Source organism: Plutella xylostella, chromosome 10 (assembly GCF_932276165.1).
Source record: "Plutella xylostella chromosome 10, ilPluXylo3.1, whole genome shotgun sequence".
In the NCBI taxonomy this organism is placed as follows: domain Eukaryota; kingdom Metazoa; phylum Arthropoda; class Insecta; order Lepidoptera; family Plutellidae; genus Plutella; species Plutella xylostella.
Window position 1 is genome coordinate 2,202,057 of NC_063990.1, and position 14,290 is coordinate 2,216,346.

Consider the following 14,290-nt stretch of genomic DNA (forward strand, 5'->3'; position numbering starts at 1 on the left):
CTGCCAGAACCGCGTCAAGTCCTGTCTAATGTCATCCATCTCACCAGTAAAATGTGATTCAGTTTTAGCGAAGTTACATTTGAAATCAAAGAGGCATAATTACTAGTGTTAGGACCTGAAACAATCCATCCTAACCTAGTTTCACAAAGAACAGGCCTACCAGTTCCTAACTTAATCCTTTGCGACCCTAACAAATCCCAAAAGAGATCAGCCCCGATTAAAATATCGACTTCGGCAGGCTTATAAAATGTAGGGTCAGCCAGACAAATATGAGAAGGCAGTTGTAAAGTAGATAGATCTAGCTCGCGGCCGGGGACATTACTCGTAATTGATGGCAAAACGAAACAATGAAGATCTGTAGAATAAGATTTATCTAAAGATTTTAAGTGTACACGACACCTTTTGCCTACGTGAGAAGTCACGTTATTAATTCCCATAATTGACCTATCTATCTGAGCGACATCTAGATTTAGTCGCATGTGCAACTCTTCGGTCATAAAGCTGGATGTGCTTCCGCTGTCTAAAACTGCGCGCGCGACGTGTTCGACATTGTTGCAATCAAGCAATATCACTAATGCGGTTGATAATAGCACATCTTGCTGTTGATGACCGATGTTTGCAGATAAAGCTACATTATTTATGCTAGCAGGTGCAGTGGCAGCAACAGACGTCGAAGGTTCAAATACAGACCGTTTTTCGGTCCTTTGACAGATGTTGTCAGTTGCCACTGCATTACTTACTTTTGGCTCTGAGACGTGGACGAGAGTGTTGTGCTTACGTTTACACAGTTTGCAACCTGGCTTCTTGCAGTGGTTCGCGTAGTGACCTATTTTAAAACAATTATAGCAGACCTTATAATTTGGCAGTGAGTTATACCTAGCCTCGTTACTTAGTGCAAGAAATTGTGTGCAATTAGATAAATTATGGTCACCATTGCATTTTGGGCAAACATTTTTAATTGAGTCTGTATTGGAGTTATTGTTGTTGTTAGTGTGCTGTACGGAAACCATCGCCTTTAGTTTAGAACTCGATTTATGTGACGTCGAATTCAAGTTACGGGACATCTCTAAAGTCTCGATTAAGTCAGCCCTGCCACGCACAAATTGGATAAACAAATCAAACGTGATGGAGCTATTCTGGTCTAAACGTCCTTTACACTCCTCCCACTCACGGTAAGTTTTTTGATCCAATTTATGCGTAACAATATGGATTAAAAGTGTGTCCCATTGTTTAACTGGCTCACCTAATGATTCTAACGCTCGCAGGTTTTTGTTCAAGTTGTCTATCAAACGTTTCAAAACGACAGATGATTCCCTTGAGATCGGGTCAATATTAAATAATGCTGAAACGTGATTTTGTATCAGCAGCCGCTTGTTATCAAAACGCTCACATAGCACCTTCCAAGCTACAGCATAATTACTAGCCGAAAATTCAAATGATTGAATCACCACAGCAGCAGATCCCTCCAGAAAGGCACGTAGATAATGAAACTTGTTAATCTCGTCAATCTCATCATTAGTGTGAATTAGACTACTGAAGGTGTCATGAAACTCCAACCAGTTCTCGTACGATCCACTAAACTTTGGCAGTTGTATGGTAGGTAATTTAACAAGCCTATGATTGCTAGCTCGGGTAACATTCTCACTACAAGCATCATCGTTATTACTTTCATTATATTTAGTTAATAAATTCTGAGCTCTGGCCAACGCTTTGTAATATTGTGACTCGAACATAGATCGCTCATTTAACTGGGATTGCATGTCATCAGCTGCACATTCAAGTTGCAACTGCACCTCGTCATATTGCGCGTACAATGATTCCACCTTACCTATACGCAATTGCAATTCAGCAATATCGGAATTTTTTAAACTTTCTACCGTGTCTAGGTAACTAATAAACATAGTTAAGCGGCCTTTGTAGCTGCTCCGTTTCTTAACTAGCTTCTCTTCGGTGGTCATTTTGGCAGACGAGAGTATCAACCTGGAATTGAGATAAAACAGCTGTTAACTTAAGTTTTATATAATGTTATTTAATAATTATATTCCCTGTTTTAATCTTTGTGTACTTATACTAAATTTTATTATGTAATAACTTTTATTTTGTCTTAATAACTTCTCGATATTATGTTGTAATGTAAATACTTTTATTACTGTAGCAAATTACCTGATGTTTAATTACTAATGTTCTAAACAGTAAATTGGAAATTAATTAATCAATACAACCTGTACATATTTTAATGATTTGACAACAATATTTTAATATGTTTACGTAGATAACAAGTGTTGTATTGATATTATTATGGTGTAAATTACAGTTACGGTTGTAAATAAATAAGTCTGAAGTTTAAAGTAACCTTGACCATGAGTGCATTGACATTGAACCTTTTGTTAATGAATTACCTCGCTAATCTCGCTGATAGGAATGTAACAATTAATGTAATATAGGTCAAACTGATGTAGCTAAGCTAACTATATTCTTATGAATACGATAATGAGACTATATTACTGCAAATTTATGTTATATTTGCTATTGTTAACTAACGATGCGATAGGTACAATTCTAACTCGAAAGAAATTTAACAAAAGTTATATAATTCAACCAACCTTTTAAGTCCAGTGATTAACACTTATACTTATACCTTAAATGAGAGTGTTGGGTGATAATCACTCATAAGTCCAGACTTAACACCACGTAAATCCAAAATTTGTCCAACTTCCACGTTGCCGGTAACCTCCAATCAGTTGTTAATTTTAATTAACTCCGCTTTTAATTGATTGCACGTCACTTCTTCTTATATATCCACGTAGAACAATGCAAATTTCACATCCGGCTCGAAGGACCATGTTCGGGAGTATCCGGGAGGTTTATTAATAAAAAACGGGAGCTGACGATATGATAACTGTATTGCAATGTATAGAACCGCAAGTGAAGTGTTAGTACCTAATACAATTAAATCATCTAATTAGCCTATGTTAGTATGTGCTCGGTGCGTGAATTCAGGCGCTTCAACAGGGATGCATTCGGGAAACTTCGTCACATATTCTCCTCGGCTATTCCTCAGAGCCTGAAGACAAAAGTCTTCAACCAGTGCGTCCTGCCAGTGATGACGTATGGTGCAGAGACGTGGACACTGACGGTAGGACTGGTCCACCGATTTAAAGTCGCTCAGCGTGTTACGGAGAGAGCTATGCTTGGGGTTTCTCTGATGGATCGTATCAGAAATGAGGTTATCCGTCAGAGGACTAAGGTTACCGATATAGCTGTCAAAATATGCAAGCTGAAGTGGCAGTGGGCTGGTCATATCTGCCGAAGAACCGATAACCGTTGGGGTAGACGAGTTCTCGAGTGGAGACCACGAACATGCAAACGCAGCGTGGGACGCCCTCCTGCCCGCTGGACTGACGACCTTAGACGGGTGGCGGGTAGTGGTTGGATGAGGAAGGCCGAGGACCGAGTGTTGTGGCGCTCCTTGGGAGAGGCCTATGTCCAGCAGTGGATGATTATTGGCTGATGATGAAGATCGAAGTGGACAAACTGAAAAAATCGTTCACATGTTAAACTACTCAAGTATTTAAGAGAAGACTCTAATGAATGGCAAAATTATTAAAATTTCAAACATGTCGAAAAATGCGCAAGCCGCGCTTCGGGGTTGGCGCGATATACAGTTTTACCACCCATTCGCACAGTATTCCATTTACAGTACAAGCCGGCCTGCGCGGGCAAAACTGTAGTGATACCCACGCGTGTGGTAGGCCCTTTACCAACCACACGCACGGTATTCCGTGTTTAAGCCGGCATGCACAGGCAAAACTGTGGTGATACTTACGCGTGTGGCGAGGCCCTTTAATCAGAGAAAACTCATTACATCGAATATATTGTGGATGAATAAAATGTAGGTATAAAATGAAACAGCAGCAGAGGATGGGGGCCCCTGGAGGCCCGGGGCCCCAAGCACGTGCTTGTCGTGCTTATACGTTAATCCGCCACTGCTCCTAAATCTAAAACATTAGTATTAAGTAACTTAAATAATAAATCTCTGTCGGCCTGGTCCGGACACACTCCATTACTAGGTGTTGGGCATCTTCAATCACACCACACCGATCACAATTGGGGGATTCTGTCTTCTTCATCAAAAAACCAAATTTATTTAATGGCATGTGTCCGGAACGCAGTCTGTGAGCAACAATAACATTTTCTCTACTAATATTAACTTGCAAACCAAGGTACTTTGAGGGGTACTTTAGATTTAACATCAAAATATTCTTTCCATAAATTCCAACATTTCATCCTTATTGTAGGTAGCCTACCTATTAACATAAATCCAACATAGCGTCATCTTTTTTTAAATTCATTATGTATTAATCCCGAAAATAGCGCATTAGCACCTATGAAAATATTGTATATTTTGCTTCAAAGTTTAAATGAAACGAGTCGTTTAGAATCTATAGTTTCTGATAACAATGCCTCAATTTAAAAAAAAGTTATCATACATAGGTTTTGTTGATGTCCTATACAAAAGGCTGATGCAGTAAATCGCAGTACTTTTGCCATACGAGCTACGGCTCGCCCAGTTTATATGATATCCGCAACAGTGTGAACTGTTGTAACTCTTAAGGAAATGACAGACACAGAAAGATCATGGATCACCATGCAGTGCAGATGGTTGATCAATGTTCACAAAATGTGTGGATCTGGAGATATGGAGGAGACTCGTCAAATAGTGGACTGGTGTGGATATGAATGGGCTGATGATGATACCTAAGTAGAATAGAATAGAATAGAATACTACTTTATTGACTAAAAATAACACAAATAACAATTTATACAGTGGAGTTAAAGCAATAGGCGGCCTTATCGCTAAAAGCGATCTCTTCTAGGCAACCTTTGGGTGGAGGAATGACTTAAAGAATGAGGTGGGAAGGTGTACAAATTTAGTAGTAAACATTCACAATTTTTATAATAAAAACTTAAATACATACATACAAGATATACAAAAAGGCAGAGGAAATAGTTATGTAGATTTATATTATATATTATATAAGTATTTATTAGATTCGAAAAGTACCTTTTCAGGTAAAAGTAATCCGTAAAATAGAATGGTTTTGAAAGAAAAATGACGATAATAAGTATTTCATACTGAAACGTTGTATAATGCGCTTGCGCATCAAGACATTTTCACGGCCACCGTCCTTCGACCAATGGGATCGTAATTGCACGATCTAAACAGAGGCGTTACGAATGACGTAACCTCACGAGACATCCAGCGCGATTCTCACTGTTTCATGCTAATTAGTAGAGGTTAGGAGAAGAGCCGACTGCCGTGAGTAGTCGGCCATTTTGAATCTTGAAAACCATAGTCTGCGCGATGAGTCATCGCACAAACAGGCTACGACTTCAGCCTGAAATTCACGCGATAACGTATCAATGCTGATAACCATAAACCTGTGAAGTTAGTCAGTCGCAATTCGCAAGTGATCGAGTTGTGTGTGTGTTTTTTAGTTTAGCATTGTGAAAAGGTGTTTAAAATGAGCGGCAGCAGCCTCGAAATGGGGATGCGATGCATCAAGTACATGCTGCTGTGTATTACAGCTATGTTTGTGGTAAGTAACTGAGTGTACCGATGGAATATAGGTAGGTAAATTCTATTGTATTAGGTTTACGGTGTTGTTGCGCCATCGCAATGAGTGTTCGCCTTGCTATCTTAATCACCTGTGAAGTTAGGTACTTTTATTGAATATGCATAGGTAATGTATATTGGTAGGTAGAAATGTATTTATAAGAACAAGTTGATTGTAGTTTTATGTAAAATATTACAACAGAACAAAGTAGATTGGAATGACAAGGCTATGAGAGTAACCAAATGTTTACTATAATAAGCTGGACATGCAAAGAGGAAGTTAAATATATTATGTAGGTACCGATAAGACATTGTTATTCTTCTTCTTAACTTGTCAATGATAGAAACACCAGAGCTAGGCTAGGCTTTGTCACCGTGGTGAAAGGATTGGCCAGTCACATAGCGATTAATATTGAATCTCTGGTAGGGCTACGTTAACAAAGGAAAAGGCTTAATAGGGTACTTTAGGGCAGGTATATTAGGTACATATAATGAAGATAAATAAGTAGGTATTAATAATTTACCAAAATTCTTTTGTTACTCTTACGATAATTGAATAACAATAATACTTATGAAGTTTGTATATTCATAGGTATACTTACCAGGAAAAATTTGCGGTAACTTAATCGAATCGTTTAGCGCACTGCATGAATCTCTGTTTTAAAATAGCTATTGAGGATAATACCACCACAGCATTTCAATATTTTAACCTAACTGTAGATCAAGGAATTAAGTTAGTTAAGTATTGCATAGCAACATCGCATCAGACGCAATAAGTGACCGACCCGCATCTTTATGGAGAAGTACCTAAATAGAGGTGGGAACTAGGTACATGGAACAGCCAGTGGATATAGCCGTCTTGTCGTATGTTTACAGCTGCCACTACTTACACGGATTCGTTATAGACGTATATAAACGTCACTAAGTACCTATATCGCGATTCGCTATAAATACGCTGTGATTGGAGGAACACGCATTTAACAAGTTTATCGACATAAATGATGACAACGATGTAAAATTTAAATATTTGAATTCTAACCTTTTGAAATTCCTATTCCCAGCTGACGTCAGCACTAATCATCTCTGTCGGCACCACGATCTACGCCATCTACTTCGACGTGTCCTACTTCCTGTCGGACCAGTTCTTCTCCCCGACCACCTTCGTCATCGCCATCGGGGTCATCATGCTGTTTGTGTCGCTGTTCGGATGCATCGGGGCGCTGAAGGAGAGCACTTGCTTGGTTAACTTGGTAAGTTTATTGAGATATTTGAGTGGAGATGATGTGTGGTTTTTGTTATGATTGCTGTATGATTGATTGTGGTATACACTAAAAGGAGGCTCTCCGAGTGACGTATAAAGTGCTCTTTATATGGACGCAACCGCGCAGCCTGGTTTAGTCAGCGTATGACGCTTCTTTGGTTTTGACTGGCTAATCCTTTCACCACGGTGACAAAACCAGACGCGCTCTATTGTTTGTCTTCGACACGCTAAGAAGATTGTGATCGCTGAAATGGATCGATATTGTCCAATGACGTACCGGATACCCATCGTGTCGTCAACAATTTATTGAATTGATAATGCTACCAATACAATTTCTGAATATACTCGGGTATCTAATGTATTTTCGATCGAAAGGGGATAACGATTAATATACTTATAAATCAGTGATTAGAATAGGTGTAATGTCCGATATACATATTTAAGTAATTCCGCTCACCTCATTCACTTATCCCTCCCCCCTTCTTCATACACATTATGTACATTCAAAATAAGAAGTTCAATCCACCTCATTTTTGCCTCGTTGCAAGAAGGATCTTTCATTCACTATAGTTCCTACCATCTTCTTCCAGTTCGCAATAATCCTGAGCCTGGTGCTGGTCCTGGAGGTGGCGGCTGCCATCGCGGCGTACAGCCTGCGCGCGCAGGTGGCGGGCGTGGTGGGGGGCAACCTGCGGGAGGCCATGCCGCACTACTACGACAATGTGGATGTCAGGGACTCCTTCGACTTCGTGCAGAGCCGGGTAGGTGCAGTAGTTAGTTCTGGTTTAGGTGCTAGCTGTTGTCCTTGATTGAAGAAAGGCGATTTAGACGTAAAGGGGATATACACAAAGGTTCCATTTGAGAGAGCCAGCAGCAGGCGCTAATATCCCCACATAGGATAGAATCTTGCTTCAGCACATCGATCGACATGTGTTAACATATCAACCCGCAGTGAGCTCTTAGGAAGGCAGTTTAGACGTTAAGGGAAAATGCACAAAGTTCCATTGGGGAGAGCCAGTTGCAGAAATTAACATATCCACAAAGAACAGAAACAATACAAAAGCTATAAAAACAACACAAACAATGTACGATCCATGATACTACCCATAAACCAGCATAACGTCCCAAAAATCCTAATCACCCCTCACTTCCATTCCAGCTAAGCTGCTGCGGCGTAGACAGCTACCTGGACTGGGGCGACGTCACCCCTAAAGACTCCACCACCTCAGGCATCATCGTCCAGAACATCACGGTCCCCAACTCCTGCTGCGCGGAGTCTCGCTATGTGGACATGAACACGGCCGAGTGCGTCAGTCTGTACGCTAACGGGTGCCTGCCCCGGGTGATCTATCTGGTGTACCAGAGCGCAGGGCTTCTTGGCACTGGAGCTATGACTTTCGCTTTTATTCAGGTTTGTGATTGTAATATTTGGAAAAATATTTTGATTTGAACGAGATATTTAGGCGATCTTAACTTACTTTTACATAACTTAACGTGGCCACTAAATGTAGTGTTAAAAAATTTACAAAACGGCGTTTTGGTTAGCAACACGAGTGTGTCAATGTACTCCGGCGTGAAGCAGATGGCTCGCTTGTGCGTAATCTCTTATTACGTCAGGAGACAATCAGAGCAAAGGCTATGCCATTCAAAAATCAAACCCCCCATTTCAATTCCAGATAATCGGCATAATCTTCTCATTCTCGCTGGCTAAAGGCATCCGTAAGGCCAAGTCTGAGCGCGAGCGCCGCCGCTGGGAGATCCAGGAGCGCATGATTAGCGCACACACCTCCCTCGACCCGCATGACGAGAAAAAGGCTCCCGTCATGTACGTGCCCTTCCACGGACAGACCCTGGCTTAGAAGCTTCTACATAGAAGCGAGGGTGCCTACTTAGAAGGGCGGAAAAACGCATTGGTTTTCAAGATTCGAAAACGATTGTAGTGAGATGAAAATATTGTTAATGTACATTAGCTTTGATGCTTAATTACCTAATATTAATAGTGATGTAAAAGTATTTTTAAGATTACCACTTTTCAATTGAAAACATTCCACGAACACTTCATAAAATAAATATCGACATATAAGTTAGCAAAATTGTAAATTACCTTATGGTTTCTATTGTATTTCACATTATTTACAGTAAATAAATGAACAGTAAAAGAAAAGGTGTGATTGTAATGTGTACCTATAATATATAAGCCTTTGTCTGTACTAGCTTCAGCTTCATAAGGGCGCCTTCAAATTAGTCGCTAAGAGTCGCGCGGCTGCAGCGCTGCTGCAGCGCTGCAGTCGCGCGTTAGTAATTTATATGGAATTTAGACAGCAGCGCGGCTGCAGCCGCGACACTTAGCGACTAATTTGAAGGCGCCCTAAATGTATCTATACCTATAAGTATTATACCTTATACAATGGCTATACTGGAATGAAGATGAGGGTCAACCGACCGAATGAAACTACTTTAAATATCGCTAGATGAAACACGTCCATACGTTTAAATCGACCATCGAATAGTCAACTGACTGAATTACAATGTCTTCCATCATACAGAGTAATACATTTTAGTGTTATCGCTTCAAATATAGATAGAATTGTAAGTACCTGTAACTTATAATAAACTAGAAGGTTCTGACGAATCATAAACAATCACTTTTCCTTTGTTTCGTTCATAAATATACCTGCGATAGGTAGTTCGCCGTATAGGTGCGCTCGAGATAACGTGATACTTTTATCTATGCTGGAAGATAAAACAAAGTGCTTATCAGAACATTAGTCCACAAAGCCGTGATACTGTCAGACATATTATTCAGTAAAGGTGTTTTTTTAAATGTCAACAACGAATTCAGCAAAAATGAAGAGCATGAAGTCAGAAACTGAGCACAATATGAAGTCGATTAAGTTCTTACTTCTCACAATAACTACGATGTTTTTGGTAAGTAGAGTGTTTATGCTTTCCATATTCCATTATAATAGGTAACTACTATGGGTTATCTACTCATTTAAAAATACCAACACATAAGGATTGAGCGATTGATTGAGGAAACTGTCTGTTAGAGTTTGTAGGTATGTACGTTCACATAAATGTTGATAGTTATGACTTGTGGGTGTTAAGCAGAAAATGCCACATATAACTATAGTACCTTCGACTCTATCTCTAGATATTATAAAAAGTTATTTTAAGGGCCAACCCGGTGCTACGGCCCCCGTAGCGCTACGAAGGGCGTAGCATTGGCTACGACGCGTCGTCGTAGCAAACTTTTCTTGTGCGACAGGAATTTTAATTTCTAATTAAACCCCAATGTATGGGCGCTTTGAGTTGAAACGGACCGAATACGATATCCTGCTTATACACACTTTAAATAACAAGTAAGTGGACTAACAAGTCACGTAATTCACAACTTTTACAATACATCTACCTACTAAACAACAACTAACAAACCCCTTTCCACCCCACAGATAATATCCGGGCTCATGATAGTCCTGGGCATCTCGGTCTACTCCCACTACCACAGCCTCTCGTTCCTCTACGAGAGCGCTAAGAGCGGGAACTTCTTCACTCCTTCCATCCTGGTCGTGGTGATGGGGATGGTGATGATGATTGTCACGCTGTTCGGGTTTTTTGGCAGCTTGAAGGAGAGCACTTGCATGGTTAACTTGGTAAGGGTTAGGGCTGTTGTAAGTATAAGAAGTTTAGCTGTGACCAGATGAAAACTGTCGGGGACTTGGCAAAGGAATATTTAAGAAGCCATTGCTGGCGTGTTAGTGTCGCCATCAGTGAGTTAGCGTCGAGAGAATTCTAAAAATAATAGATATTTTATTCTAAAAATCAAATAAACTAATTTACATTAATTATACAAGACCAATTCATGGATTTCGTATAATTTCATAGATATTTGGTCATTTGGTCCACAATTTAGGTGCTCTATCATTTAAGCTTATTAGTCTTGGATAATACACCCAAGGCCACCATGTTGATGATCTCAATGAGAAAAAAACCTGAATCTGCATCTGTTTATAAAATATACCTGGCGGGTCTTTGCCTAGGCGGACCCTAGACGAGCAATTATATTGAGCAATATTGAAAATTCCGCAATATAATTAATTAATTTTGATTATGTGACGCTGTGTTCCTCATGCTCTGAACCAAACATAGCATAAGTTAACATTAAACATTCACTTTCCTCCGCAGTACGCGTACATCCTGTTCCTAGTATTCCTAGTGGAGCTCATAGTGGTGTGCGTGGCGTTCCGCACGGACCCGGCGAGCCTGGCGCGCCACGTCGACATCCCCGTGCACGCCTACTCCAGCGACAGCGAGATCAGCGACGAGATTGACCGCATGCAGTACGCGGTATGTGCTAAGATATATGTACCTATGTTTTATTTTTATAAAGTTCTGCGGGTTACTCAATACTAACGACAAACGAACGAAAAAGAGCTGTCGTTCAAGCGGCACGTTTATGACAACGAGATAGAGTCGTGGCTCGCGCAGCAGCGCTCCGAAACTTAGTTTTTCCTCATATAGGGGTCACTATCTCAAACAACGAATATCCGACAACGTATTCAAAGGAATGTGTCAATATCCTTTGATAAATACCTACCATGACCACAATAATAAAAAACCTAGATAAGCTTAAGATTAGGACGAATTTATTAACGATCCAATTAGATAACATCATAGTAGTTCTATAGAATTAAGGAATGGAATGTATTGTTTAGCTTTTTTAAAAGTTTGTTTTCTACACGCAAAAAAGAAGTTATGGAATTCTACTATCTTTTATTTCTCTCCCCGAGAGTTCCTCTTATCCCACCTGACCAAATTTTTTAACTACTTCCAGCTGTCCTGCTGCGGCAGTGACTCCTACCTAGACTACGTCGGTCAAGAGTTTACAGCGAACCACTCGACCGCCGCGGCCACTGTCACCACCACGGACACCGTCACTCTGCTACTGCCCAAGAGCTGTTGCGAGTCTGTCATAGATGAGACGTGCTCGTCCGTCAAACTGAATGGATGCAAACGAGCGATTATCAATGTCCTTGTCCAGAACTCTAGCGTGCTGGGAGTTTTGGGAGTGTCTGTCATGTTTATTCAGGTGAGAACTGCTGATTAACTTGTAGGTAATGTTTAGTTGATCAAGAGGTTTTTGAGAACAGAAGTTTTAAAATGTCATAAGCTGCTTTTCATCAAAGTAGAACAAGATCAAAGATTCGAGATTAGCAACAACATAGTCAAAACTTGCTAAAGGCCCATCAACTATAAGCTATTGTTTTCTTCAATAAATGTTTCTTATGTATTTTCTACGAAGCGTCCGTGGTCGAGCGGGCCTCAGTGATCGTAACTGATCGCTGAGGTTAAGCAACAACTGACACGGTCAGCCATTGGATGGGTGACCAATTTCAAGTGGTGCGCTTCTGGACGCTTCCGTGCTTCGGACGTCACGTAAAGCCGTGGGTCCCGGTTGCTGCTTCGGTAGCAGTTGTTAAACCTAGTCAGAGGCCTTCGGGCGGCTTGAAAAAATCTGACAGTCGGGTTGCCCACTTACCCGACAACTCTCTCAGCACAAGCTTGCTTGTGTTGGGGTCCACCAACCCGCACTTGGCCAGCGTGGTGGACTTGGCCTAAACCCTTCCTTCATTGGAAGGAGACCCGTGCCAAAGCAGTGGGGACGTAATGGGTCGTGATGATGATGATGATGTATTTTCTAGGTACTCGGAATAACGTTTGCTCTACTTCTGGCTCATTGCATCAGGAAGATGAAGAGTGAGAGAGCCCTGCAGACGTGGAAGATGTGTGAGGAGAGGATCATGGCTCGCAAGCTCGAAGAGAAGAAGGATATTCCTACCATCACCATCGGCCATATTGATTCTAGCAAAGCCTAATTTACTTTCCCACCTTCTTTATAAAACTTAAGATGTAATAATATAGGTGCCATTAAGGCATACTTATCAGTAAGGAATAATAAAATGTTTATTGAAAAAAATTTAAGTAAGTCAAGTATGATATGTATTGATTAAAAATATCAAAATGTGTTTAGTACCCTACATTCGGATAATTTCAATACTTATTAACTTCACTGTTGTAAAATAATTAAATAAATACAAATGTACATACTTTATTCTTTCACTTATGCCTGATTGTACTTAGTTGTGTGGTCCCAAAAGTTTTTGCCCAAGTCTCGTACAGTGCGGCCTATTTCTTCATGGCGTCCATTGGTCATGTATGGAGGAGTGAATTCTCGATAGGCAATGCAGACTCTCCTTGATGTGATGTCTTCTCTCAGGACACAATGCTCCCAGTGGTATCTTGGCTCACCGTAAATGACGAGAAGTGATTGCCTGAAATACAGCCATATGGTCTTAGTCAGAAAATTTAATTAGCAGCATCACTAATTCCTACATTGTCAGTGATGTTTTTACTTTACAGTAAAGTTAATATATTAATATTGAATTATAATATTCTTTAATACATACCTTGGCATTGGTATTCTAACAATGACATCAGGCTTAGACACCGGTTCACATATCTGCAATGCACTCTTGTCCATACTTTTGTACTCAGTATTAATACTGCCATCAGTCAACACTACAGGGCAGTACTCGGCGGCATCTTGAAGATTGTACTTGGATATATCCCCCGAATATGTGGTCATAGTGAGTACAGAGTCTGACAGGCAGTTGACAGTGACAATGCGCTCGCCCCAGATCCAGCAGTCATCAATGTGAGGATCTATGGAGGCTCCTTTACTAGGATCATACTCGAGGGAGCACTGCTCAATTGTTTCATAACCTTTCAGGATGTCAATACCCTCAAACCTGTCCTGAATGAATTTAGTGCACGCGGGAAACCCATCAAACTTGCCAGGTACTATCTTCCGCTTCTTGAAATTAGTTTTCGGGCCAAAGTTCTGTTTTCTTCTTCCGCTTTGTGATATATCCCACGGGATTTCATCCAAATTTTTCATCAATTCTGATTCCTCGTTTTCGCTCAGAAAATTAAGTAAAATGAATACACCTGGGTAGTCTATGGACTTGCCGGTGTGGTGCGGATGTTGTTTGTACAAGTCCACGTCCCAGCCTTCCCATGCTTTGTTGCAGAGCGGGCAGTAAACATAACCTTTTGTTTGGTCGAGTGTTAACTGTAACTTTAACTTTTCGGCACCAAATTGCGTTTCACAAATAAGACAAGTTCTACAGCCTTTGCAGCCGCACGGTCTTGGTATAGTCATGGCGTCGCTGTGTAAATAAATACCACGGTTTTATTTTAAATAACTTAAAAAGCCAACAACATTACAACAGCAATCTCACGCATTTCTGACAGTTCTCATTCTCAGCTGTTTTTTTGACATTTGTTTTGACAACTCGCTCATTAGTGATGTTCTATAATAAATTTTACCGATGATATACCGGTTTTCTTTT

The 14,290-nt window shown here is 40.5% G+C and overlaps 3 protein-coding genes across 3 annotated transcripts; 2 read left to right on the plus strand and 1 right to left on the minus strand.

The window, feature by feature from the left end:
* Positions 1-5,440: 5,440 nt before the first annotated feature.
* LOC105394172 (CD63 antigen) lies at positions 5,441-8,746 on the plus strand. Its single transcript, XM_011566020.3, has 5 exons — positions 5,441-5,600; positions 6,679-6,867; positions 7,469-7,639; positions 8,038-8,289; positions 8,555-8,746. The coding sequence occupies exons 1-5, from the start codon at positions 5,526-5,528 to the stop codon at positions 8,735-8,737; spliced, it is 870 nt and encodes a 289-aa protein (XP_011564322.3). The 5' UTR covers positions 5,441-5,525; the 3' UTR covers positions 8,738-8,746.
* An 826-nt stretch (positions 8,747-9,572) lies between these two features.
* Positions 9,573-12,985, plus strand: LOC105394162 (tetraspanin-33). Its single transcript, XM_011566009.3, has 5 exons — positions 9,573-9,806; positions 10,331-10,531; positions 11,064-11,225; positions 11,713-11,967; positions 12,581-12,985. Exons 1-5 carry the CDS (start codon positions 9,702-9,704, stop codon positions 12,752-12,754), a joined length of 897 nt encoding a protein of 298 aa, XP_011564311.3. The 5' UTR covers positions 9,573-9,701; the 3' UTR covers positions 12,755-12,985.
* On the minus strand, positions 12,972-14,203 carry LOC105394154 (alpha-ketoglutarate-dependent dioxygenase alkB homolog 4). Its single transcript, XM_011565997.3, has 2 exons — positions 13,346-14,203; positions 12,972-13,210 (listed from the first exon to the last, which is right to left on the minus strand). Exons 1-2 carry the CDS (start codon positions 14,098-14,100, stop codon positions 13,000-13,002), a joined length of 966 nt encoding a protein of 321 aa, XP_011564299.3. The 5' UTR covers positions 14,101-14,203; the 3' UTR covers positions 12,972-12,999.
* Positions 14,204-14,290: the final 87 nt, after the last annotated feature.